We start from the raw sequence: 26,116 nt of genomic DNA on the forward strand, positions 1-26,116 counted from the left end.
CCCCGGGTCAAACATCTAAAACCGACGGGAAGACTTCCGCCTCTGAAGAGAAGGTACTTTGATAGCGTCAGGGTCGGCCCTTAATCCCCAAACACCCTGACGCTGCACAGAGGGTAAATTAACTGATGAGGGGGATGTGTAGTGATGGATTTGGTGCAGAAAAAGAGAGGAAGGAGAGAAAGAGAGAGAGACAGAGTTGTAAATACGGCATGGGGTCGGAATTTGGAATGTGAAATGACTAATGCAGTTGCTCAACCCACAACAAGAACATGCACTGCCTAGAGCTATGACAAGGCTGAGTGCATACCTCTATGGGGTGGTGGGGGGGGGGGGTCTCGCTGCAGAGACTGGGAAGGACTGGGATGGTGGCTGAGCTCCTCGCCGTGGGTGATGAGACGCTCCGGTGTAGAGACGGTGTATACACGTGTGACGGTCAATTGAGCAGCCAGCGGGGCTGAAATGATGGATTTTCACCCGAGAACGTCGATAAAAAAGCTGGCTTAAAGCGCTGACTGCACAAAGTGATGAAGTAAAATACATTCAACTAAAACAGGGGAGGATACCAATAAAGAGTTGATTTGCTTGATTAAAAGCCTGACAGTTTACAAAGATGGACGACAAGTCTCCACTTCCTCACGTTCTCCAGAAATGAGGCAAAAATATCCCGGATTTGAACGCTGCCATCTTGCGCATTTGAGGGCCAGGGTGTGCACAGTGGTCAGGGGAGGGAGCCGCAGAGGCACGGGACTGTCCATCGACCAATAACCTTCTTTGCCATGCAGTAGCCACACTAATAAAGGCTTTTTTATTATTATTTCCGCAGCAATAAAGCAGAGTGTATTTATTCAATTTCTTTTTTTGTATCAAAATATTGGGTTTTGGACTGTCTCTAAAGACATTTTGAAGTAACAAACTGCCCCAGCAAAGCACAGACAAACACAGAGAACGGTAAACAGGGAGCTGGTGCTTGAGGGCAGCAGCAGCAGCAGATAAGGCAGGGCCGCGTGTCGTGGCAATTTTGCAATCCCACTCTGACAACAAGGAACAAGACACAAACCTCTTACAGTATTGTCACGCCTAAATGCTCAGAGCCCGGTGCACAAGACAAAGGTTGGTTTGTAATATGTGCACTCAAATGGGAAGCTGTTCTTTCTCTTTATACCTTTGGCTGGTTCCTCCCCCTCTGGTTGAGGTTGTTGTCAGGATCTTCTGATGACTTCAAGTTGGGCGACAATACTTCTGTTTAGGCAATCAGGCTAAATGATATATACAAATGAACATGATTACATTGTGTATGATCAAAAGGTTACATTTCTCTTAAAGGTGCTTGAGAAGTGATTTCATGCTTCAAGATGCCCTGTAATGTCCACTGGTAGCTAACCCCCACGTTGACCAGTCCACTGCCCACCCCCTTCCTCCTCCAACTGGGAAACTCGTTGGGAAGGTTGTTCCCATGCTGCTCCACAGAAACACCTGCAGCACCAGCAGCGGGGTTTACATTGCAGCCGTTGTGATAGGACGTGATAAGGCCTCATGCAACTTCATAACTGACTCCCCCCTGTTCTCAATGTATGGTACTCCTCTGCTTTTCTCCCACAAGGAAACACACAGCCTCGCAAACACTCTGACCTCCATTACAACTGAAACAAAACTTTCCCAGGTCAGCTACGTCCGAGAGAGGAAAACACAGATAAAGAGCAGAGCTGTGTGTTCTCTCAACCGGCAACACTTCTGGAAAAAAAAAAAAGTCTGGAATGTCATCTTATGATTATTTTTATTTTGCACAGCCACACAATGAAGCCGTCTGTTGGCTGCAGAGCTTACACTGATTAAATCGTCACTGTCATTTAAGGATTCAAATGCACAATAAAGCAACATCAAAGTCTATCATCTGTTGAGCTCCGTGAACCACTTTCGACTTAATCATGAGGCTGTGGTTAAAAGTGGGTGCGTGACTGTGGGGAGGAAGCTCTCGGGCGGGGGGGAAGCCCGGCGCATCCCTCCGTGCCACGGTGCTGTTTGCGTCTCCATGCCGGCTGAGGCGTCATGCGACCACAGGGGTGGACAGCGTCTCTCCTCCTCAGAGGTGTGGGTGTCACAGGTGGTGTGGCCACAGGGCTGCACTCAGCGTGTCTGACAGCTGTGTGGGCCCCCTGAGGTCAGAGGAAGTTAGAGGGGGCCACAAGTTACAGCCCACTATTCAGTTGGCTTATAATAGTTAATGCAGTGTAATACATTAATGCTACTCTGAACTTAAAATATTATAATATGAAATAATATCAGTGATAAGATGCTTTAATTTATATAAGCCATGGACAAGGAGGACCCTTGGGCAAAACATGTGAAAGGCCCCTCCCCTTACTAGCAACCATCTAACAATTCATCAACCCATCCATCTATCCGTCCATCATTCCTCTATCCATCAATCCGTCTGTCCATCCATCCATTCAGCCTTTCATTCATTCATCCATCCGTCTGTCCTTGCATCCATCCGTCCATCCATCCATCAATTCCTCTATCCATCAAGCCTTCTGTCCATCCATCCATCAATTCCTCTATCCATCAAGCCTTCTGTCCATCCAACATCAATTCCTCTATCCATCCATCCATCCATCCATCAATCCTGCTTATTCTTTGAGGGACACAGGGGGACTGGAGCCAATCCCAGCTGACTGAGAGAGCTCAACTGTGAAGCGGTCGTGCTGCACCACTGCACCACCTTGCACTAAAACTAAACACCTGAATTGTCTGGTCATTTCCCATCTACTTGTATTGACTTTGTGTGTCTTTGTGGTGGTTTTGCATCATTTCATGGTTGCTTTGGATCACTTTGGGGTCATTTTGCGTGTCTCTGTTGTTTAGTGTTATTTTGTGGTAATTTTCAGTTTCTCTGTGGTTGTTTGATTGACCTTCCAACAAATATGTTGCAGCCTCATCATACACATGTTCTTAGTTTAACAACCCAACACCAACACCATCGTCCGCCCCGCCGTCACACTTTTCCCACCATAACCCACCGAGACACTGGAAGCTTATGAGTTTCTCCTGTCAACTCTGACAGGCCCTCATTTGCTTTCATTCAGCTTCTCATCACGGCTTCAAAGACGAGTGGATCATCTTGCTCGGGGGGTAGTGAGAACATCAGTGTGCCTTAAAAAAAAAAAGACTGGTATCCAAAAATTGTTGACCTGAGGCAACGCTGCTCCTCATAATTGGCTTCTCCAAACTGTCTGTCTTGGGCAATCATTGCAGAGTTACGATGTATTATATTGCCAGGAAAACATCATTAAGTGTGTTGTTTAGAAGTGATTCAGTAACATATCATTTTCCCTGGATGAACAAGGGAGGGGAGGGAGGAGGTAATCACAGAGTTCAGTGAGCGCTACCGAAAAAATAACTGCTGCTGCCGTGTTGTCTAACCAGGACGGGGAGGCTGATCCAGCGCTAAATTTTGTTTGGTTCCAGCAGGAGCAGCCAAAGCATCAGAACATAACATTCTTTAGTCGACGCAGCAAGGTGGCCACACACGTACACACAAACTAATGAAAGGAATTTACTGAATAAAAGTACCCAAGTATATATTTATGTACTTTATTTGAGTAATTTCATTTTATGGTACTTCAGCCCCACTACAGTTCGGGAAGGAAAGTTGTACTGCATTGCATTTATTTCAGTTCAGGGTTTAGGTACATTTCAGATGAAGATTTTGTCTATAAACGTTATCTACACAAACATTTAGCTGATACTTCAGTAGTTTTACTCTGTAGTTTAGCATTTTGTTTGCAGGACTTTTATCTCTCAAAAGTAGTTTCACAGCTTTTGGTTTTGTTATAAGTAAAAGATGACTAAAGATCTGTATAAAAAAAAAAGAGAAATCTAAGTCTAACAAATTTCCATTAAAACCATTAGAAGTATATTAATTAAACCAGAAACATAAACATAGGAACCTAAGTCCTCTTCCTCTACAGATTAATAACCGAAGAGAGCCATAATTCTGTGTTATAAACACTGTGACATGGAACTAGGTGATCCCTTGGTCAGTCGGAGTGGCGTGATTGTGCTCCACACCTGGAGTCTGGATTCCAGTTTGTGCCCGTGGTGCTCAGGTGTGGAGGAAAAACCAGTAAGCTCATCTCATCCTCTCCCGAGGGCTGAAAGATAAAGGACAGACGCAAAGAACCCCACGACCTTGAGAGAGAGAGAGAGAGAGAGAGAGAGAGAGAGAGAGAGAGAGAGAGAGAGAGAGAGAGAGAGAGAGAGAGAGAGAGAGAGAGAGAGAGAGAGAGAGGGAGGAAAACGTGCCTCATGTAGCCCGCTCGGAGAGGGGTTTGACGTCCTCGGCTTCTTCTCTCTGCTGAGCACACAGGTTAAAGCCGTGCACATCCAACCACTGCCCTGGGGATGTGTTATGACAACCGAAAAACGGTGAACAGCGAGAGCAAGAAGTGGCATGAACAGACCTCAAGGTTCCTGACATGTGGGGGTGGGTGAAAAGGACCTCTGTTGAGAAGTGTCTAGCCCGAAGATACAACCATCAACTCAAGTACCGTCAGGCAGCCATGGAGAACTGTCTGGGCAGACTTCTGCTCACTGAGCTGGTTGTATGAGGTAAACAAATACAATCACTGGCAAACAGGAGCTCCTAACAGCTCACGGCACTGATAATGGTGAAAGGATGCATGATTCTGCAATTGCCCATTCCTGGTCTCATCAATTTGCCGTAAACCGGACGGTGATGGAGGGTTAGTGAGAAGTGATTGAGATGTGGTTTTGTTTAGGTGCCAGGCGTCGCCTCGGGAGGATTTTCCTCCCCTTAAATCACCATTTAACTATTGTGAAATTTCCACAGCTTCTTCTGGGAAATCCAATCACGGCACTTTCACACAGTACTCCGTGACAGGGTATTGTCTGTGACGGGCTACTTCACAATCAACCTGTCTCCTTCCTCAGACGCTGTGACGTGTAATCTCGGCTCACTATGAAAAGTTTGATATCATTACTTGTGGCGTCTGTGACCTCAGGCAGGTAGGAAGCCTCTGGATGGACGGCAGCGATATTCCGACACCTATCTTTGGAGAGAAAAAAGAGGATGGACTAATTAGACTGAGTCAGGACTAGCTGACAAAAGATCCCCCCGGGACATGTTTCACAGAGTCTTTCCTGTCACATGTCTACATGTCAACAGATTATGCTCTATGCTCTCAGAGCTTGTTTTAGTAGGGGAACGGAACTTATACTTGTCAGCTATTACGTTTTAGAGAATATCAAATACAATGGAAAATGTAGCCCGAAGCATGGATTAAAATTTGTGACGGTTAGTATGAGTTCAATGAACTGAAGGAAATGTCGACGTGTCCATTATGGGTCTGATTATGGGACTGATTAAACTTCCAGTGGACAAAAGAGCGGAAATTTATTTTTAGACCTCTACTGATCGCCATGGTATCCAGAAATCCATCATGCACATTTCAGCTGTAATCATTTATTAATTTCCCATCATTTCAATTAAAAATAATTCACCGGGTTCGAGCAACTCAAATATGAATATTTGCAACTTTTCATTTCAAACACTGTTGTTGCTAAGACAATTTTGGCATTAAGCATTAATTATGGGCATTATTCACTATGTGCTGACATCAATAATGTGTCAATAAAATAAAAATAATAATAAAAATAAAAATAATTGTTTGATAAAGACTGACAGTGCCCTTCTAATGATAGGATACAACCATTCCCGAGGTTTTCTGTGTGTTAATCGATAACAAACAGAAAATAAAATTAAGATCTTCGCTAAAAAACAAATGAGTTCTATATAAACTGAACTTTTAAACAGGGTCCCTTTACAAGATCAGGATTATACAAAAAATACATTTTAGAATATAGATCAAGATGGTGTATATCCCTTGTATGTTCTACCGCACTAATTAATGCCTACTACCAGTTGATGTTAGTGAGTGTTAGTCATATGTCTTCAGTTGTGTACCTTACTGTACCTTGTGCATCACAGCATTTAGGATTTAAAACCAAGAATGTTCAATCAAATTATACAAACTAGGAAATTCGTATCAGGCTTCCTGTCTGTGTGCTACTGAGCTGTAATGACACTAGGTGGTGTATCTTCAGAAAAAGATCATTAGCAGACAAAACATCGAATCAACATATATTCATTTAAAAAAGGGCTTTTGATCAGGTTGTGTAAGATGTAAACACTTTACACATAAACACTTACCGGCTTCGAAACAAGCTAAAGAAACAGACTCCACATACTCAGTTTCCCCCAAAATAAATCCAGGCGGAGTGAGAACTCTTCACCTTTCTTCTCTGCTCTGTCCTGTGACGCATTGCAGCTTCCGCTTTCCTACTTCCGTACACAAACGCTCAGCTGATGACGTGTACCATCCTGAACCGTTAGCTAGCAGCTAGCAAGCTAGCCTAGCCACCTGTCAGAATAAAGCTGCTGTAAAAAAAACCACGACACAAAGTAAGAGAGTAAGCGGAGCGTTTCAACAGCTCGGGAAAATGGAGACACTTTACCACCAGACAAACAAGTGAGTGCGTCTGCTGCCGTGGAACCATGTCAGAAGCTAGTGGCAGCTAGCTAAAAAGGAAATTAGCTGAGTGGTTTAACTGTAACAAACTCAAAATGAGGAATTGTTGGTGCTGCTGCTGTTGTTCACTGATGATCATTAATGTTCATGCGTCACGTGTTGGTGTTTGTCTGTTGTGAACCAGGCACATCCAGGAGGTTCAGTCTCTGATGGGAAACCTGGAGAGGACAGACCGTCAGTCGGTGCACTGTGAGTAGTCAGAGCTGCCGTTATTTCCCCTGAAATAAAACCTAACTGACAGCTAAAGCCCCAGGTTCACTCTACATCACGTGCTTCTGTATGAACTGATGAAAACACAGTTGTTAGGAACCTTCACCACTGAAATACAGTGTCTACCATGACTGTAAATACTTCTAAGAGGACCTTAGGATTGTCCAAAAATTCGAAATCATTTTCTGCATTGATTCCAGGTCGGCATTAAAAAAAAGACATGCCACTATATGTGTCTTTTTCATTTAAAGAAAAGACTTGAGCTGAAGAGCCAGAAAGTAACTAAAGGTTTTTACTCAATTATAGTACCTGAGTAAATGTTTGAGGTACTTTACGTGAGTATCTTCAACTCATGATGGGTTATACGCCAACACCACTGCATCCCAGATTGAAAAGTTGTTCTTCAAAACATTTTTTTTTGAGAGATTGGTTCCTTTTCAAATCAAGATTATAAATTTAAACCTGATCAGTTTCTAAAATACACATTATTATAGACTACTTGAAGCTTGTCAGTACTTATAATGAGAACTTCTAACGTACGTTTTGCTGATCACCAACAAACTATAAACAGATAAAGCTCCAGGTTCACTCTTTATCAAGTGGTTCTGTATAAGCTGATAAAAAATGATTTGTTAGAAACTTAGTACATTTTTCTCATTTGGAGTTAACTTGTGTTTAATCTTATTTCTCTGTAGTGTCTGTGTGAAAAGGGATTTAACTAACAGAAAACTCAAACTACTGGTTTGTTTGAGCAACGCAACAACAGAAAGATGATCGGTTTAATATCTTAGGAAAAGTAAGAAAGATTCACAGAGCCCACCAGAGAAGCTGGTACCAGTGACTTTAGAAAAAAAAAGTTAACTTCATCAAGATCCATGAATTATTATCCATAAAATTATGACAATGTTGAAAAACGCCTTGTCTCACAATGTTAAAGAAAGTGAAAATAAATCAGCTCCTGATCCTTCTCCCCTTCCCTGACCTCTGACTCATCTTTCAACCAAGGTCAGGAAAGAACCCATTCAATTTGGGTGGAGGTCTGGATCAAGGGATGGAGCCAGGAATACGTTCCTACTTTCTTTAACATTGTGAAATAATGCATTTAGGGGACTGATATTTAGTGAATTTAAATATGGTGTCATAAGGTGACTGATTGACAGTAGAGAGCTGGCGCTATACTGAGTGCCTAGCTAGTTAGTATCTGAAATAGATTACACACAGTATATCCAAATTAACTAACTAAACTGTACCTGTTCTTAAATTTATATTTTTATCTACTAGTTTCCCGTCTGCTGTGATGTCATTGTTGTGTTTTGTTTCTCAAACTCCAGCTTTATTTGTTGTTGCTGTTATTTGTTACAAAAAAGGGAAATGACGAGGGGAAAAACAAACAAGTTCATGAGTCTCACATTCAACCCCCCTCCCCACTTCTCTCAGTGTTGAAGGCACCACTTCCACTCCACTTCCTTCAAAATCCTAATTTCTGCTCCCTACTCGCTCGTTGTTATGGCTGCCTGTTACCCACTGTGACAGAAGGACTGCAGGAGGGGCCGGTGTCTCCCTGGTTGATTGTTTTCTGTGGTTGGTTCCTGCCTGATCGGTTCTGGGCGAGTCTGGTGCCAGGACAGGAAGCGGTGGGGTGGGTGCAGTGACAGAGGCTGGGAGGGCGTCTTCCAGATAATGGTGGGAGCCAGGCAGTAGACAACCCCCCCCCCTCTCTCTTCTCCTTCTTCAGAATATGACATTGACTTGAATTTTAGCGCCAGGGGGGGATGCAGCATGCTTACGTCATACACCTACTAATGAAAGAGGGTAATTCCAGTGGTGAAAGGCAAGGATCTTAACATGGCAAGATGTGCAGGAATGAAACCTAGAGTCTCAGCAATAAAACCACTGAATGAAAGTGGGAAAGCAGAAAGTCCAAAAGGGACGTGTAAGAAAATCCGATGAAGATTATTAGTCAGGTAATTCATTAGTCAATCAATAAAAAAAAGTGATTCATCATCTTTGTTCATTTATTTGCTGCCTACAACATCTCAAATGTCAGAATTTTAAGTTATGGCTGTTAATAATCAGCTTCACCTCTAATATGATTTAGTGTGTTCCTTCCCTAATTGCCATTTTTTTCCCGATCCTCTCTTTTTTTCAAGTGTTGGAGAATGACCTGCAGGCTCGAACTGACCAGATCTTCAACCATTTAGAACGCCTCGAGATCCTGGCCAGCAAGGAGCCACCAAACCGCCGTCAGAACGCCAAATTGTGAGTTTGGAGCGAGTCAATTGATGGTGACCTTAAAGCCCCAGAGCTGGCAGGGCGAGCCATATCTCATAAAGGCACAGGGAGGGTGTAGAGGATGAGACAGGCAGCCCCGGTCCTGCCCTGTGGCGACGTGGCTCTACGAAAACATCTCCTCAGAAGTCCCGTCATCACCAGCATTCCTGCTGCATTGGGCAAAGATTCATTTCTGAGCTGGGTAAACAGGCCTAAGGGGACACAGACCGTCCCATCCTGCAGCTCCTCTCTGATCTCAGCGGCGCTGTAGAGGGGCCTGAGTGAAGCTCAGGAGATGGGGGAGACTGTGGGAGACCCTTCACACCAGCTGCAAGTGGTTTAAGGGAAAATAAATGTTCTCTTCAACCAGAGCAATCGTGAACAGTGAGAATTAAGATGTGGCGCAATGAGTAGTGTCATGGAGCGGACGGGGGAGCGCTTGTCACGGGTCCTGCTGAGTTTAAAATACCTTTTTTTTATCACCACTCAGAAAACAACAAAATTGATGGAGTCAATAATAATTGGGTTAAGTTTTTGCTAAAATCTTCCTATCTACTGTAGCTAAAGACCAATAATCTACCTGCAGTGCAGTCTACTGTTGAAAACAAGCTTATTGTTACTTTATATGTGTGTAACATCTCCCAAAGGCATGTAATCAAATACAAAAACCATCAGAACTAATTTGAGATGTGTGTAAGTGGAACCTTAAAAAAATTGAAATACCCTTTCAGGCTATTTTAAAAGGAACTGAAGTATTTGCTTTGTAAGACTCAACGATCTGGGCTGTATTCCTTTCTATTTCTCAGGCGAGTGGACCAGCTCAAATATGATGTTCAACACCTCCGCACTGCTCTGCAAAACTTTCAGCACCGACGCTACGCCAGAGAGGCCCAGGACCGAGAGAGGGAGGAGCTCATGACCCGGACCTTCACAACCAACGTAAGTCAATAAACTGAAGACGCTCAGATTGTGGCTTGAGAAGTTAGAAACACAATCACAAACACTGGGTACAAATGTCTCGAGCTGAATAATGTGGAATTAAAATGTCATTGTTCCTTCTCAATAGGACGCAGATACCTCCATCCCCATAGACGAGACCCTACAACATAACTCCAATTTGCACAACGCACACAGAGGCATGGACGACCTCCTGGGCAGCGGCAGCAGCATCCTCAACGGTATCAGAGATCAGAGATCCACGTTGAAGGTGCGTTCCTATGATTTTATTTTTTATTTGATAAGATCTGTAGAGCTGAGGACTTTTCTTTTTTGTTTCCTTAAGTAAGCACGCACGATTCAAGATTTAATGATATTGACAGTGATAGTTTCTGGTGTCTACACTGATCACAATAGTCTCATTGTTGGTGTGCGTACGCTCAGCTGGAGGGTGAGTCCTTGTTTCCAGGGAGGAGATGGTCTTCCTGGTTTTGCTTCAGGCCTCGTCTTATCAGGGTGTGTCTGCTGATCAGCACTCACGGCCCGGTTGTCTAGCCATGAGAAACTGACGGAGCGGCGCGTCAGGGAAGGCGTTGGCCCCGCGACGTCTCTCTTAATCCGATGAATTGGCGAAGATAATTACCGTGTCGCCATGTAATGCCTTTGTCTTCCAAAACAATGTGTGTGTGTGTGTTTCTGGCTGCTGTATCTGAAATCTAACACGTGATCGTTGCCGTTCCGTCTCCACACAGGGGACCCATAAGAAGATGCTGGACGTGGCCAACATGTTAGGGCTGTCAAACACAGTGATGAGACTCATAGAAAGGCGAGCCACCCAAGATAAGTTAATCATGATCGGAGGAATGCTGCTGACCTGCATCTTCATGTTCCTGGTGATCAGATACCTGGGCTGACCGTCCATCGGTTGTGGACATTTCTGCAGCGCATTGCCCCATGTGATATGAAGCGTGGCAGTGCAAATTTTTAGCGATTAAAATAAAGTCATTTTTTTTAATAAATGTTGCCATTACAACAGTATTTTATTCCACGTGAAATTCCAAGAGGACATTGGACTTTCTGCTGCTTTCCTCAGATTACTGGCACACGACCATAATCTTTTATTTAATTTTTTATCAAAACCACTCTGAAACTAAATCACTTGTGACTGTACAGCAAAGGTTTCTTAAAAATACTTCAACCAGATATTTCAAAGTGAAAATGAAAAGCTGTTTGTTGTTTTAATCCTAACATTGTCCGTGTCATTCTGCCATGGAACACAAAGTTCAATAGAGAAATAGGAATATTACTGTGGAAACACTCGTAATGATCCATATTTCTTTACATTTCAGAAATTCCCTGGAGAATCTTTTCTGTTTTAATGTCTCAGTAATGAAGTCGAATGCAACAATCCTGCAGTAAATTCTTCTGAAATGATGGTTGTAATGTTGAAATAGGCTTTTAAATGTGTTGATTGGGCTGTATGACCATTTTTAGGATGTGGTTTCTGAACAGTATTGCATCCCAGAGGTGTTTGTGTTATTAAGCCTTCCCTCATTAACATGAAAAGAGCAAATCTCTGTTACACAACACAGTTCAATCTACAGCCTCCAAAATGATCACACAGTATAACCAACAAAACAGTTTCAACTAGAACGTTCAGTGGATCCATTAAAGACAGGTTTCTGGATCTGATCCAGAATTGAATGGGTTGTTCCTTTGCGTCATTCCCTACCCGTCCACATTTTAATGGAAATAGGTTTAGTTTTTTTTTAAGAGTCATCCTGCTGACAAAGACATAAACAGCAATGGAAACATAATGTCCTTGGCAGAGGTAACACAACGTTAACATTATAACCTTCATGAAGTTAAGATTCCCTGCAGGACTGATTCATCAGACTGTATTAATTTGAGCTAAGTGAACCTGATCAAGTGGCAACTGTATCTTAAGCACCAGATTGTCACAAACATCTGTTGAGAAAAGCGATGGAAGCAGCCATTAATTTATAATTGTTATGTACCCTCTCATTGATTCATGCCTGTCTAGGCTCACTATGTGAGTCATTTAATTCCCTTACTAGAATAAAACATGTTCCATTTCCTTCGTATCTAATTAATGTGTTATTAACATTAACATCAGTTATTTACAGCAGCGTTTTCTTTTCAGTGTAAGCGACATTATAGGAAACCAGGGGGTGTGAACACCAGTGTACGCAAGTGCTGTGGATTTACTGCTTTCACACGTCTATTCCAGGAAACTAGGGCACCATCTAGTGTTTCATATTCAACACTGACCTATGCAGGGACTATGACCCAGATGAGTTCTGAGTTAAATGTGACAAATGTCTCATCTCTTACTCCCAGTTTTGAGACTGGAGACACATTTACATGGAAACCAATATTTAGATATTAACCCCATGAACAACATGCTGGATAAGACACTGCCATTCAAACAGTATTCTCTGAATAGATATTCGTCTAATCAAGAATTGTGGAGTTATCTACACTTTAGTCGCATTATATAGACATGAATACATCTTAATCATAAAATTCCTTTAGGAGTTTTCAAATCATTTTTCAACATAGAGCAGTTACCAACTGCTTGACAACACACACTCTGGGTTCCAGTGTAAACAAGTGGCATTATAGACAGGAATAAGAATGGGGTATTGTACTAGCAACTCGCATAAATATCATCAAATCGTCTCATTCAGAATAAGGTCGGTAGCTGGATCATGTAAACAGTGTTTAGATCAAGTGTGTATTTCATTTATCTACAACATGGAAAAACAACACATGAACTCAATGTTTTATTTGCTGAAACAGAGTAAGTCTTTATAAAATACAGCGTTGCTACTGTTTGACAGATCATTATCCTTTTCCATCCCAGCCGGGGGGTAATTTAGAAATAACCTTGGAAAAAGACATGAGTCTATTTTCCATCCAACTTGTCATCCTGCCCCCCCCCCCCCCCATCCCCACAGCAGTTTCAAACCTCTAGAATGTTAATAGGTTAATCTACAGCAGTTTTATTTACAAAATTACACCAAAGGAAGAGAAAATAACACAGCCCTTCTTTTGAAGAGCATTTTGGAAAATAATTTAAAAACAGAAAAATACAGTTATTGCAGAATACTACAATCTTATTGTTACACGATGCAAAAGCACCATTTTGATGTACAGGTTTCAGTGCAATTAATTCAGGTGTACCCTCACAACAGAGAACATGATCTTTACCTCCGAGCATTAGGGATATTAAAAACCCCTGCGTTACTTTTCCCCTGGAGAGAGAGACAGAGGGGGGGGTCCTAAATGACAATGTCATGCTTATTTGGACATCGTAGCTATAATCACATATGGTCATCATTGGTGGGATTCTTCACATTACACACTGATATATGTACAAGTTACTGCATTACAAATTATTTAGAGACCAGGGATCCAATAGAAAGCGAGTAGTCGTATGAGAACAAAAAAAGCATCATCACTATGAAAATTACATTACAGACTAAGCTGTTTGACCTCCTCCGCCACTTCCTCCTCTGACCTATCCTGCTTATAGCTTCAGCCATTACATCTCTCTTTGGCTACCAATATAAGCAAAAACTGTGATCATAATATGTTTATATGGAAAACAAATAACAAAACTCCAGTGGTTTCTCTGTTCCGTCATTCAAACAAATTGGTTCGTGTTAATATTCCCCCTACATGGAATATCGCTTCAAATTGACCTCCTGCCTTTAAAAGTACAGGGCAAACCATGAGAAAAGTCTTAGTGTCCATTTTGAAGCCAACACAAGCAGCACCACTTTGTGGCTACAACTTACTGCACTGTGTGGGCCTGTAAAACGGTGGTTTGACGAGCATCTCGTTACACTGACTGCAAGTCTGACTTCATCAGAAAAAAAAAGTCTTTTCACCAGAGATGTGACTTAACTCCTTCAATTTCATGAGCCATGGTTAGGTGGGTGCTGGAGGTCCTGCCCAGAAAAGATTGGGTGTAGCAGTGGGTGGAGCTGGAGAGCTGCTGCTGCAGCGGCCTGTGAGGGCCGAGGTGAGAAGAGTGTGGGGTAGAGGGCTGCGTTTGGGACGTGATGCAGAGCAAAAGGGGAGTGATGAAGTGCAGAAGCAGGGATAATATGTATGGGCTGACCAGAGAGGAAGGCTGTTGGGTGTGCAGGAATCAGCCCAGCGTGTTGCAGTTGGTGTCCCAGAGTGTGACCCAGGGAGTGGCCGAATTGAGAGAGGGAGATGGGGGTGAGGTGGTGCTGAGGAATGTGATGTACCTGTGCCAACTGGGCATGTGCCGGGTGTTGGTGGTGGTGGTGGTGATGATGTCCTGGGTGTAAGCCCATGGCGGCAGCATGGTGCTGCAAGATGGCGTGTTGCATTGTGGTGATTGATGTGCCGGAGGCTAAGGACATAGTTGGCTGCTGAATGTGGATCTGCTGCAGAGCTTGTGGAGGGTGAGCCGGGGCCATGTTGGCAGCTGCTGCTGCAGCGGCGGCTGCAGCTGCTGCTGCAGAGGGAAACGTCTTGACCTGCTTGGCTAAAAGCTGCTGCTGGATATGTTGTTGTGCAGCCTGCTGTAGCTTGCTGTATTTCTCCATCTCCTCCGGTGTGAACGTGATGGGCTGACTCTCTAGAGGAGCCAGTCCGTCCTCCTCTGCCTCCATGCAGTCCTCCTCCAGGTTGGGTGGTGGATAAGCAGGGTAGGCGTGCATTGGGGGCTGCTGCTGCATTTCTGGCATGAGGGACTCCATCATGGGGTTCTGTGAGGGGTCCTGTCCTGAATCTGCTTGGTACTGAGGCATCATTATGGAAGGCTCCTGTTCGAACAATGGCAGGGGTTCTTGGTGCACTTGGACTTCTGTAGTGGGCTGCTGCGTCTCCTCAGGTACCACTGTGCTCTGTGGAGCCTCTTCAACCTTTAGGACTGGTGGAGCTGGAGGTGGTGGTGGAGGAGGGAACTCTCTTATAGGCTCTACCAGGATAACTTCTCTCTCAGCCTCAGAGCCCTTCCCCGTTCCTGATTTCTGTCCCTCATCTGGTCTGGTTAAAGGAATCACTGGTTTCTTCCCTGCCTGCAGTTTACCAAAAAGTGGAAGCAGTGCTTTACTTCCCAGGATCGGGGGTAGTTTTGGACCAAAGTAGCCCTGAGGAGGGTCTTTAATCTTGAGACCAGTTTTTGTTCCAGTGCCAGAATCATTTGAACTTTTTTTGGACTGAATCTTCTCCAGAAGTTGCCGTGCTGTCAGGGAGTTTTTCTGTTCTCCTGCATCTCTGGATCCTCCAGGCCTCAGAGCCTGTGAGCTGGATGAATGGGTCTTGCGGTTAAGGCCTCTTGATGAAGATGAACGTGGAGACTGGGAGCGGTAGATGTTTGAGCGGTTAAAGTCTCTGCGTTGTGCGTCACTGTCACCTCGACCCCTAGGGCCTCGTCGTTGAGGGGAGACTTTGGCGGAGCTGGATGAGCGGCTGGCTGAGCTGTGGCTTCGGCTGTAGCTGCGCCTCCGGGATCTTGCGCTGGTGCTGCGGCTCCAGCTGCTGGAGCTTCTTGAACTGCTCCGATGGTGCCGTCGGTGCCTTTTTCTGCGGCTGTAGCTGCGTGAACGTGAGCGAGAGTCATCTGAGGAAGAAGAGGAGTGCTGGTGTCTCCTAGATCGTCTGCGCCCTCGGCTACCTCTCCGCTCGTACTCTGACTCTGACGAACGCTTGCGCCGCCGTCTGCGCCCCTCTTTGCTGTAGTCACTGTAGCTGTCAGAGTAGCTGCGGCTACGGTGGCTGTAGGCACTGCTGCCTGCTGAGGAGCGCTCCGAGCTGCTGGAGTCTGAGTGACTGTGGGAGGTTTGGCCACGATGGCGCCGACGACTGTTGCCACGTCTATCCCCTCGTCTTGATGAACGACTACGGGACCGCCCTGATTCCTCACTACGGTGGCGGCGTTGTTCCCGGGGACTTGACCTGTGATGACGAGAGCGCTGAGTGTTTGAGCCGCCTTCTTCTTCACTCTCACTGCTAGGGGGTCTACCTGGACCAGGACTCTTCTTGGCTGAGGTGGAGCAGGAGGCACTTTGCGATGCACTGGAGTCGGTCTTTTGTCTCTTGGGGCCACTGTGCTCCTCTGAAGCATTGGCCTTATCGGTACCTTTTCTGGTTACTCCCTCCTCAGCTCCAGACTTGGAAGGCACTTCCTTAGTAGCACGTTTCCTCTTCCCCAGCTCAACTCCTGTATTTCCTGTAGCTCCTCCCCCTGCAGGTGTCAGCTGAACGGAGGAGGAAACAGCTTTATCTTCTGACTTTGGTTTTGTTTTATCTTTTTCATCACCTGTTGCCTCATCCTGATCAGGAGCTTTGTTTTTGCTTTTCTTCCGTTTGTGTTTTTTTTTCTTTTTGGGCTTTTCTTGTGTTGCCTCCGTCACTCCTTCAGCACCTTCTGCTGCTGCTGCTGCTTTTTCTTTGTGTTTTGAGTGCTTCGCAGACTTCTTATGCTTCTTCTTTTTCTTTTTTTTCTTGACACTACTGCTGTCAGTTGCAGGCTTTGGCTGATCACCTTCTGATTTACCAGGTTCTCCCTTAGTCAATGGCTTATCTTTACCAGTGCTGGTCCCAGGTTTGGTTGTTGAATCTACTTCCGCTGTTGAGGTCGCTACCTCTTGTCCCTTGTCATCAGATTCTTCAGGCTTTGTGGACTTTGCTGCTTTACCACCACGCGCTCCTTTGTTGCGGGATAGCTTGAAGTCAAAGTAGAGAGGATTACAACTGTAAGACAGGGAAGGCTGAGCTTTTGTGAATTCGAGGAGCTCAGAGGGCCACTGCAGGGTCGTGCTTTCATCTTTGCTAAGAACTGGGAAGAAGGGTCCAGTGGGGATTTTAGGGCCTGAATTTGAATCTGGAATTTCCTGTGTGCTCTCTGGTTTTTGTATAGGTGAAGTAGGTACCATAGAAGCTGTGTCTACTGCGCATGAAGAAACCTCCTCTGTCTGCACGTTAGGCGAAAGAGGAGTTTGGTCTGGGACAGGAGCTGGAGGGGCATCTCCTGGTTCTTGATTTAGTTCATGATCTTGTTCTTGATCAGTCTTACAATCTGCATTGGATTCTGTCTGTTCAGGACAATCTTCACCCTTTTTTTCCTCTGGCCCCTCTTCCTCATCATCATCATCATCGTCATCATCATCATCATCGTCTTCTTCTTCTTCTTCTTCTTTGATCAGAGACTGATCAGTGGCTTTCATGAACAGCAAAAACTGAAAGTGAGGTTTTACCCGGCAGTGAGCTGGAGGTACATAGTGATAGTACTGAGGCTCCTGTCCAGCATATCCTTCCTCTTTTTTCATCATCATCTTCAGTTTGTTGAGTGTGGAGGCTAGAGAGCCTCCATCGTCAGGCTGCTCCACCTCTTCCATCCCTGCTGGATCACCAACCTCGGCTACTTCAACCCCTATTGATATTTCTTTCGGGCTTTCTGCTCCGCAGCCAGTCATCTCCTCTTGTTCTGCTGTCTTTTCCCCTTCCTGGTTCTCGTCTTCCTCCATAGCCTCCTCACCATGATCAGCGAACACTGCAGCCGCCGTGTCCAGCTTTACTGGAGCTTTCTTGGCAAAACAGAAGGAAACACTGACTTTTGACGAACCACTTGGGGTCGGGGATGAGGAGCTGTTCTTTCCTAGAGAGAAGCTGATGGCTGGGCCAGGCTTCGGGGAGGTTTGCCCACTTTTTTCTGTCAATGATTCTTCAAGGGCCCCTTCTGTCAAAGCAGGGTTCTCGGGCATCATGTTATCACCATCTTCTGCATTCTCTCCATCCACAACCACTGTGGTCGGTTTGAACATGGGCCCACTTCCTGGAGTACTGAAACACAGAAGCATGTATACAATGAGATGTGGGATCAATGTTTCTAACTAAAGAGATAAGGGGCTCTGACAAATATTTGTTTCTATTTAGGGAAACATGTCTACCACACATACAGGTTTGACCTACAGTGATTAACATTTGTTAAAATAATAAATACATCTTTATCTTTTGTCTTAATATGTGGTCTCATAAGCTTAACAGACTGTGCCATTATCCAGCCAGCAGAGGGCACTGCAAAAATAAGTTCTTACCGATCCTGGAGTTTCCTCTGCTCAGCCAGCTCGTGTAATCGGCGTAGCATCTTTTCTTGCTTCTTTCCACCCTTTCGTGAACGTGAGGACACATTACGAGCAAATTCTCTTTGCTTCAGCTCTTTAAGCCTCTGCAATACATAAAAGCAAGACAAAGACAAGACAGGTAGAAACAAAGCGTGTCAGAATCTCACCATGTTTCAGAGTAAAAGAGATGCATTAAAAGCACACAAATTGACAGTCGACAGTACCTGCTTGTGAGCGTGGTCATAAGAGTTAATGTGGTTGTCAAATTCCTGGTGCTTGGTGTACTGTTTGTCACATAGCTCACAGTAGAAGTTGGCTCTCAGGTCTTCCAGAGCCTTTGCAATGGCTTTCTCCTTTTCCACCTGGTCCTAAAGTAGGTGGAAAATAAAGGGGGGATTAAGTAAATAAATATTGAAATGAGTTAAAAAAAAAAAAGAATACTGTCACTTTGCAGTGGTCACCTTCCACATTTACATACAAGCATTGTACTTGAATGACAAAAGGCTGAACGGCCTCACCTTGTATTTTTGCCGCAGCTCCTCTGTATCCTCCTTCTCAACTTCCAGGACTCTTCTCTTCTCTGTGGCGTCCTCTGCATAGTCCAGCTAAAAGGACAAACGGAGTAATTACTACACATTACACAAAACCCTTCTCAATTAACGGCAGCAGTCTTCATTCATCTTACTCATGGTGTGAGTCTTTCCTGAACTTTAACACGTGTAGCTGTCGAAATACCAGTTTGTCTTGCTTGAGTTATTGTTCAAGTTTCAGATGTACACAGATAGATGATAGTTAAGGTGTGAAGGATTGTAGGAGCATCTGGTCATTGAAGTTCAAACCCTTGAATGTTATTTAATTGAAAGCAAGAGCTGGAACTTCCAGAAACCTCAGAGGCAACAGATATGAGCAATATGCATATTTACTATATCATTTTTCATACTGTGTTTTCTGTTTCAAATCCTGTTTATCTCAAATAGCGTTTTAAGGTCAAGGCTCCACACACTGCAATCAAAATATTTGTCTCCAAGTCTAAACAATTTAAATTTCAAGACTTTAATACCAATATGAATAAATTTTCATATTAAAAAATATTGCAATCTCACCTCCATCTCCATCCGTCCCATCCCCATGACATCATATTTGAGGGTAATGGGCACAGGGTCGGTGCGTCCTGAGGGAGAAGAGACAGAGAAAGGACGACGTGAGTTTTTGAGGCTGGTACGGAGGGTCAGCTCGGAGACAGCCTGCTTTTAGAGCATAGGGTGCTGGGGTTAGAGAATTTTGCCTTGAAGTGCAAAGAGACCAGAAAGCTACAGTGAACCAAACACCAGCTATTCTCACAGCTTACTGGAGCTACCAAGTACATAACAATTTACCCTATGCGTTTCATTCTCGTTTCGTCCTGGATTCTGATTAGCATTTGAATAATTCAAATTAGCTGCACTTTACTGTAGTCTTGTTGAAATAAATGAGGTCAAGGGCATCAGGGTGGTTTGGCTGCATGTCTTACAGGAAAAAGTTAAATTTCACTTGAAATAAGCTATTCAGCTACAAACCGATCTGTTTGTAGATCTTTTCAGTATAATTACTCTGCCCAATACCCCTCCTCCACCCGTTCATTGCAGCAGTCCTGTTAAACCAGAACGCCAAGTTTATCAAGGACGATACAGCTTGAAGGACTGCAGTGGGTGGTGTGTGTTTGCATGTGTGTGTGTGTGTCTGAAGGGAGTTGCAGTGGCAGCAGCTGCCAGCACAGCTGAGCTCACCGAGTGCCACTGCGACATCCTCTGTGAGGGGGAACAAAGCCTCCTAATATTATCTAAGGCCTATTGCATCATCTCTTTCTGCACTGTGTGCGGGCTGGCTGACCCCTGAAAGACCGTTTAACTGTCCCAAGGTTCAAATCCGTTACCCCTTGTCCCAGAGCCCCTTCCTCATCAAGACTGGAGCTTTAAGATTTTTTCCCTTTGTTTGCTTAAGCTATGTTATGTAAGCTGTGAAAAGAGCTAGATCAGAAGGAAATTAACTGTAGAAAATAAAACAAACCAAAGACAACCAAAAAAAAACAAAAAACAGAATGAAACATTAAAATATATATAAAAAATCAAAACTACTTTGGAGATTGACACAGAACTGCTTAATCCACTCATAATCAGCCAAACAAAGCAGAGATAAAGACAAGTGTAAAATTAAAAAAGGACACAAGCACTGAACTACAGCAGAGTGACGTCACAGGCCAGGTATCGCCATGGTGACAGTGCAAGGGATGGGGGATACTTACCTGGTAAAACATGGATATGGGTAGGAGGAGAAGGAAGGGAAGGACAGACAGACAGACACGGGAATCTCAAAACAAAAAGGCATAAAAGAAGAATTTGGACTAGTCTGCTGCTCCTGTTGCCAGCCAGATACAATAATCCATCTTACTGATAGTGATTATCAATTCAGTTTGGTTTCAGTTTTTTTTTCCTTCCACATATTCAAGTTAGGGTGTTTTTTTTCTCCATGAATCAATTTTCGATGTATACCATTGGGCATATGGAATAGCTGTGATTAGAAATTAACAATTAAGGCTTTATGTTTCATTGTCCTGTCAAAGTAATATTTTGAGGCAAAACACGTCCTGAGACAAAATGCATAATGTATTAAATATTTATGCATTTGAAGGCTTTCAAACTTTTAATTTATTACTTCAAATGAGGGCACTATCAGGCACATTCTTGCCTTCCTGGACAGAGAAGGGTAAGAATGTTACTTAAGGTAAATATCTGTGGTTTCATTGAATAATTTAGTCATCACAGCCCAATGACATACCAATTCTGAAATCATAGATGCATGGGCATTGGAACATATAGTGGCCTGCCTGGACTCTCAGTCCCACTGCAGTGTCTGGCAGCTGCTATGGCTTAACACTTACTAACTGACTGCATGATTGTGGAGGCCTTATTCCTCAAAGGAAGTGAGGAGATGTGTGATTTGTAGATCACAAGACCATCTACTGATAGACATGTGTGTTCATGTGATTTGCCTCACAGCAGTAGAGAAGTGAGACCAAAAACAGGGTTTGGTCTGTTAGTCAGCCACTGCAGCGGTCTGCCTGAAAGGAGTCACAAGTCAGGCCAATAATAAAAGATTAATGAACGATTACACTCATCCCAAACTATCACCAATTTTTAAAACACAGTGACAAAACTTCCACATTACCCATTCCAGTGGAAAACAAAGGGACCAGACAAAAACAATGTGCATCTAAATCACAGGGTGTGAATCACAAGGTTTAAAAAAAAACTGAAAACAAACAAAATGACAATGTTCTAAGAGTAATACATATGCATGATAATATACAAGCAGCAGAATGAGGACTAATACAGAAAGAATTGAAAGCCTATGTAGCATTGGTGGTCTGATGAGAGGAAAACAAAAAACGAAAATGGGAGAAATTAAAAGAAATTTGAAAAAGAAAATTCAATTGGGGGATAAAATAACATTTACCACTAAGTTTACCATCAGCACAACATGGGCAGGATCAAATCGCTGTAAAAAAGAAACACCAATTGGTTAAGCAGGAAGATTGAGGCACATAGAGAAGGGAGGGTAGGGTTGGGAGTGTGATTGTGGGGTTAAGGGGCGTTTATTACCAGAGGGGCTTCAGTGTGTCACCCCCCCACCCCCCTCATCTCCTTACTCAGGGCTAAGTGCTTACAGGGATTTCCTCTCACCACTCTCTTCCAACCACTGGTCCCAGTGCCCAGGCCCCTAAACCTGGCATCATCTTTCTCTCTCAACCACAGTATACTCCCAGGAAACCAAACAACCACCCCTTACAAAGTATACCAAACGTCATATATCCTTGTAGTAGTAAAGCAAAATACAGATGTATTTAACTAGTAGCAGTGCAACAGAGCTCAAAACTCACAGTTCGGATCAGATCATGGTTTTTAGTCAAGGATCGGATCTTTTTCTTTTGCTAATGGAAGAAAAAGGGAGACAAATATAAATTGATTTATTTATTTAAGAACTGTTATACTCTCAAGGCGTCAATGTTTAAATCAAGTTTTAAAACAAAATACTTAATATTAAATTGCAACAGGACAGTAAATAAAAAATAACCTATTATTGTTTTGTCTTCAGTATTTCCCCATTTATAATCTAGACTGTGGTGGTCCGCCAACTTCCAATTTATATCGCTACATAGGGCTGGGCGATAAGACGATAAAAATAGTTATATATTTATCGAAATAACAATTCCTCGATAGAAAAACAAGACATGGTCGATACAACGTCGGTATAACTCATTCCATGTATGTTTTGACAAAAAACACGAAGCGCCAATGATAATGAGAATAGCGCCGCGCAACGCACAGAACATAGAGCGTAGGAGTAGCAGCTGGCAGCAGCACACATGCTACTGTTTTGGCTACAGCTGCTGTGCACAACAGCACGCCCGGAGTTGGCGTGAGCTAAAAGAGAAAATGCCGACAGAAAATGTTTACCAAAACTTGAGCGACAGTGTTACCGAAGAACACTCCCTAACGTACACAGCCAAAGGCTCAAAAGACGACGACATTGCTGAAAATAAGGGTCAGAAGAATTCAGTGATGTGGAGATATTTTGGGTATTTAAAGTCCGACATGAAGCAGAGAAGCAAGCACTGCGAAATTGTGTTGAAGGTTTCCGCAAAGAGGTTATACCACTTATCTTTTTTACCATCTGAAATAGCTATGGCAGAAATAGTGATTTGATCTATATCGTAATATATATCGAAATCAAGTGATGCGGAAAAAATTTAGCATGATACGATTTTTTCCCATATCGCCCAGCCAGCAGTGAGACGTCATAGCTGTAGCTGTTTGCATAACCACAAATGGCATACACTTTCGTTCTCTCACACAAGAGAACTATTCTTTTTACTCTCTAGTCTGTACACTGTCATTTGTCCTCTGTTGCACAAGAGCGCAAACTGTGAGCAGTGCAGGTGCACCAGCGCTACCCCCACTGACTGAATCAATTTAGTGGAAGACACTGTTTTTAAGGGCCGGTCCCTGTAGATGTATCTGGGAAGCCTAAAGGCTCCCATACATGTGACAAACTGTACTTTAAAACAATATGTAAACTTTGCCATTAATCTGCAATTCACATGCATTCCGAACTGATCAACCGTGGTCCGTTACACTACTAATTACTTTTTTTTCCCCTTTACCTTAGCCGAGCCAAAAAAAGCAAAGTAAAAACTTTTGGAGGAGCTGTACTGGGTGAGGGAGTGATAAAAAAAACTGATGGTACTTCAAGTCGTACAGATAACGAAAGACAGGAGTTGCATAATTAAACAAAAAATGTGAATCAAAGCTAACCTCTACCTTTACAGTGCGTGGTACAGGGAAACATTTGAGCCTTTTTAAACTTGGTCAAATATATTGAGATGAGAAGATAAGTGCCTCTAGGGACAACCACCATTTTCCCGCTTTGAGCTCTTTGCTTTGCAAACGCTTGTCAAACCAGTTAGTAATTCTGCCTGAGATACCTTCATTTCCAACCTAGCCTAAAGCCACAAAGCTTGTTTGGGGATGTGCTTAACCCCACAAAAAGTGGACATATAACACACATATAAAATGTATCTGAGGAAGTAGCAAGCAAAGATTTAAGCAGTGCTGAGAGCAGTTTCTGCATTGCAATATTTAACCAAAATACACTTAAAAATGTGAACTGTGCAGCCGTTTGGACTGTGAAAGTGGGAGTTCAGTGCATTACCTCCACCACTGCTTAAAGACCCAGGTGAGTGACAGTCTGGGGCAGGCAATTGTGCACCTCTGGGACAAACATGCTGTGCAGGAGGAGCAAATAAACAGGGGGAGGATGGGAGTGTAACCATGGGGACAGAGACTTCGGGTGTAGGAGGGTGGTGAGGTTTTCCCTGTAAGTTGAATCTATTGCCCGGTCAGTAACAAACACACACATCCACAAACACATATGTGTCTCAGTCCCACATAATGACCACACACATTCACACAAGTTTAACAGGTTTGGTGATAGAAACAGGCAAACAAGCAGACAGGGGAAAAACGTGTCTACTCTGCAAGCCATTCAAAGTCTGAGCCGTGGTTACAGCCAATCAGATACCCGACAGCAGCCACGGAAACTCAAAGAGGAAAAACAAATCTAAAATACGTGGAGATGATGATTCTAAGGGATTTGATGGAATCATGGGTTCCTACATCTACCTCGATTCAAAAGAGATTTTTGTTCTTGGTTTAAATCGAAGCATTTTACTCTCGAACAGATTGAAATAAAGGTTTAGTGATTATGCAGCAAAGAGGAAGAAGCTGACAGAGGCCAATAGCCTACAGTACACTGTAAAAGGGTGTTACATTGAGGTCAACGGCAGAGTGGGAGAAAGAAAACGCACCCACACACACATAATGACATACAGAAGGGATCCAACAAACCTTACCTAAAAAAGGGGCAAAAAAGGACAAAAGAAGAATAAGAACAAAGTCAATACAGTGAAAAACTTAAAAAGGGGACACAATGCTTTCACTTCAGATTTCAAAAACCTTCTCTTCTGGCAAGAGGACAGGAAAGCAAGATAATTATTATCCAGCAGACGTAGTGAGATTTAAGGGTGCAACTGTGCTACAAGCCATCTCCTTAGTAAATTTGAACAGAGATAGTGGGTTCCAACACCGGGTCATTAATTCCTACACAACAACTGGACACTTTGCCGCAGTCTCATCTGCCCACAAAGCAGTATGCTTATATAACCACGTCAGTGGTGCCAGCGGCAAAAACAAGCACAGTCAGCTCCTGCAACTTGTTCTCTCAGCCACACAAAGCACACATTCGTATCACATCAAACAGATTGCTATTCAGCTGTCCAAGGCCACATGGAAATAAACAACGATGGACACTGAATGCTACGCTCAGAAATTTCTGCAGTGCTGTTAGCCTCCATGCACACTGCCCAAATGAAGCAGCTTCCTGGTCTACTCTGGTCCCCGGCCACGGTCAAGCTGAGAATACCTCGGAGATGACACAAGGAAGCAAGGCCATATATGCACATGAGGGAGAGGTGCGGGAGCAGCAACGACACAGTTTAACAGCCAGTCATCGGATCTGTGCGTCTCTGGAAGCTCACCAATACATAATCAACATTTTAGTGTCTAAATGTGGGGTTCAAATATGAGCAGTATAGATACGAGCGGTTTACAGCAATGCCCAACTGAACGACCATGTCCAAACTGTGGTAAATAAATCAGATTTTATGATTCGCCATTTACTCACACCACTGTAAAACAAAACCGTGCAGATTTATCTGTTAAATTAAGGAGATATTAGGACCAAATGCTCTGAAAGACCATCTATATTATTGTATGATGCAATATAGACTAGTAGATTTGGGCAAATTAATAGATTTTTGGGATGCAGCGCAATGCGGACATGCATGACTCTGAATCGATGCAGAGACAGATCATAATCAATTCATATTTTCTCTGACGCATGTTCTTTTAGCGATGTCCCACTGCTGCATAATTTTTAACCACAATCTTTGTCGCAGTAGAAGCGTTGCCCTGTGTATCCAGGAACATAAATATGAATTCAGCAGGTTCTTATAAAGATCAGCTCTAAGTGTGAGTGATTTGACAAGAGCAGAGGAGCAGAATCTCTTGTTGACCAGCAGAGTAATGTGCCTCGATGCTGCCTAGGGACGCCAGAAGGGACAAACCAGATACATAAAGACCAAAGATGCAGCACACAAGTGTAAACTAAATGAATGTCAAATCAATGTGGAGAGCACTGACCACTTTTATAGGCCGACTGTTGACTGTAGTCTGATATTTTAAATTGAAAACCTCATTTTGTAGTAGGGCTGCCATTAACAACTATTTTTCTATCGATTAATCTGTAGACTATTTTACCGATTCGTAGATTATTCTAAACGATTAATTTCCCTCCAAAAAAAAAAAA

The 26,116-nt window shown here is 43.5% G+C and overlaps 2 protein-coding genes across 10 annotated transcripts in view; one reads left to right on the plus strand and one right to left on the minus strand.

The window, feature by feature from the left end:
* Window positions 1-6,347: 6,347 nt before the first annotated feature.
* Window positions 6,348-12,123, plus strand: gosr2 (golgi SNAP receptor complex member 2). Its single transcript, XM_053442964.1, has 6 exons — window positions 6,348-6,548; window positions 6,733-6,797; window positions 8,969-9,077; window positions 9,896-10,028; window positions 10,156-10,296; window positions 10,778-12,123. Exons 1-6 carry the CDS (start codon window positions 6,520-6,522, stop codon window positions 10,937-10,939), a joined length of 639 nt encoding a protein of 212 aa, XP_053298939.1. The 5' UTR covers window positions 6,348-6,519; the 3' UTR covers window positions 10,940-12,123.
* A 696-nt stretch (window positions 12,124-12,819) lies between these two features.
* The window catches only part of gpatch8 (G patch domain containing 8), a 28,716-nt gene continuing 15,419 nt past the window's right edge, over window positions 12,820-26,116 (minus strand). For 5 of the 9 annotated variants that reach the window (XM_053442958.1, XM_053442959.1, XM_053442960.1 and 2 more), the window contains 6 exons: window positions 21,647-21,688; window positions 19,258-19,325; window positions 18,673-18,759; window positions 18,379-18,522; window positions 18,128-18,258; window positions 12,820-17,873 (listed from right to left, as the gene is read on the minus strand). In XM_053442958.1, coding sequence (XP_053298933.1) covers window positions 13,970-17,873; window positions 18,128-18,258; window positions 18,379-18,522; window positions 18,673-18,759; window positions 19,258-19,284 — 4,293 coding nt within the window. In that variant the 5' untranslated portion in view covers window positions 19,285-19,325; window positions 21,647-21,688 and the 3' untranslated portion in view covers window positions 12,820-13,969. The other 4 variants (XM_053442955.1, XM_053442956.1, XM_053442962.1 and 1 more) reach the window with 3 other exon arrangements.

The sequence above is a fragment of the Pleuronectes platessa genome, chromosome 16 (assembly GCF_947347685.1).
Source record: "Pleuronectes platessa chromosome 16, fPlePla1.1, whole genome shotgun sequence".
Lineage (NCBI taxonomy): Eukaryota > Metazoa > Chordata > Actinopteri > Pleuronectiformes > Pleuronectidae > Pleuronectes > Pleuronectes platessa.

What these genes read in the sequence shown, in the direction of transcription:
- gosr2 (XM_053442964.1), top strand. Translation starts at nt 6,520, where the DNA reads ATGGAGACACTTTACCACCAGACAAACAA. An exon ending in CCCGGACCTTCACAACCAAC is followed by an intron (nt 10,029 to 10,155) that starts GTAAGTCAATAA and finishes CCTTCTCAATAG; the next exon opens with GACGCAGATACCTCCATCCC. An exon ending in ATCAGAGATCCACGTTGAAG is followed by an intron (nt 10,297 to 10,777) that starts GTGCGTTCCTAT and finishes GTCTCCACACAG; the next exon opens with GGGACCCATAAGAAGATGCT.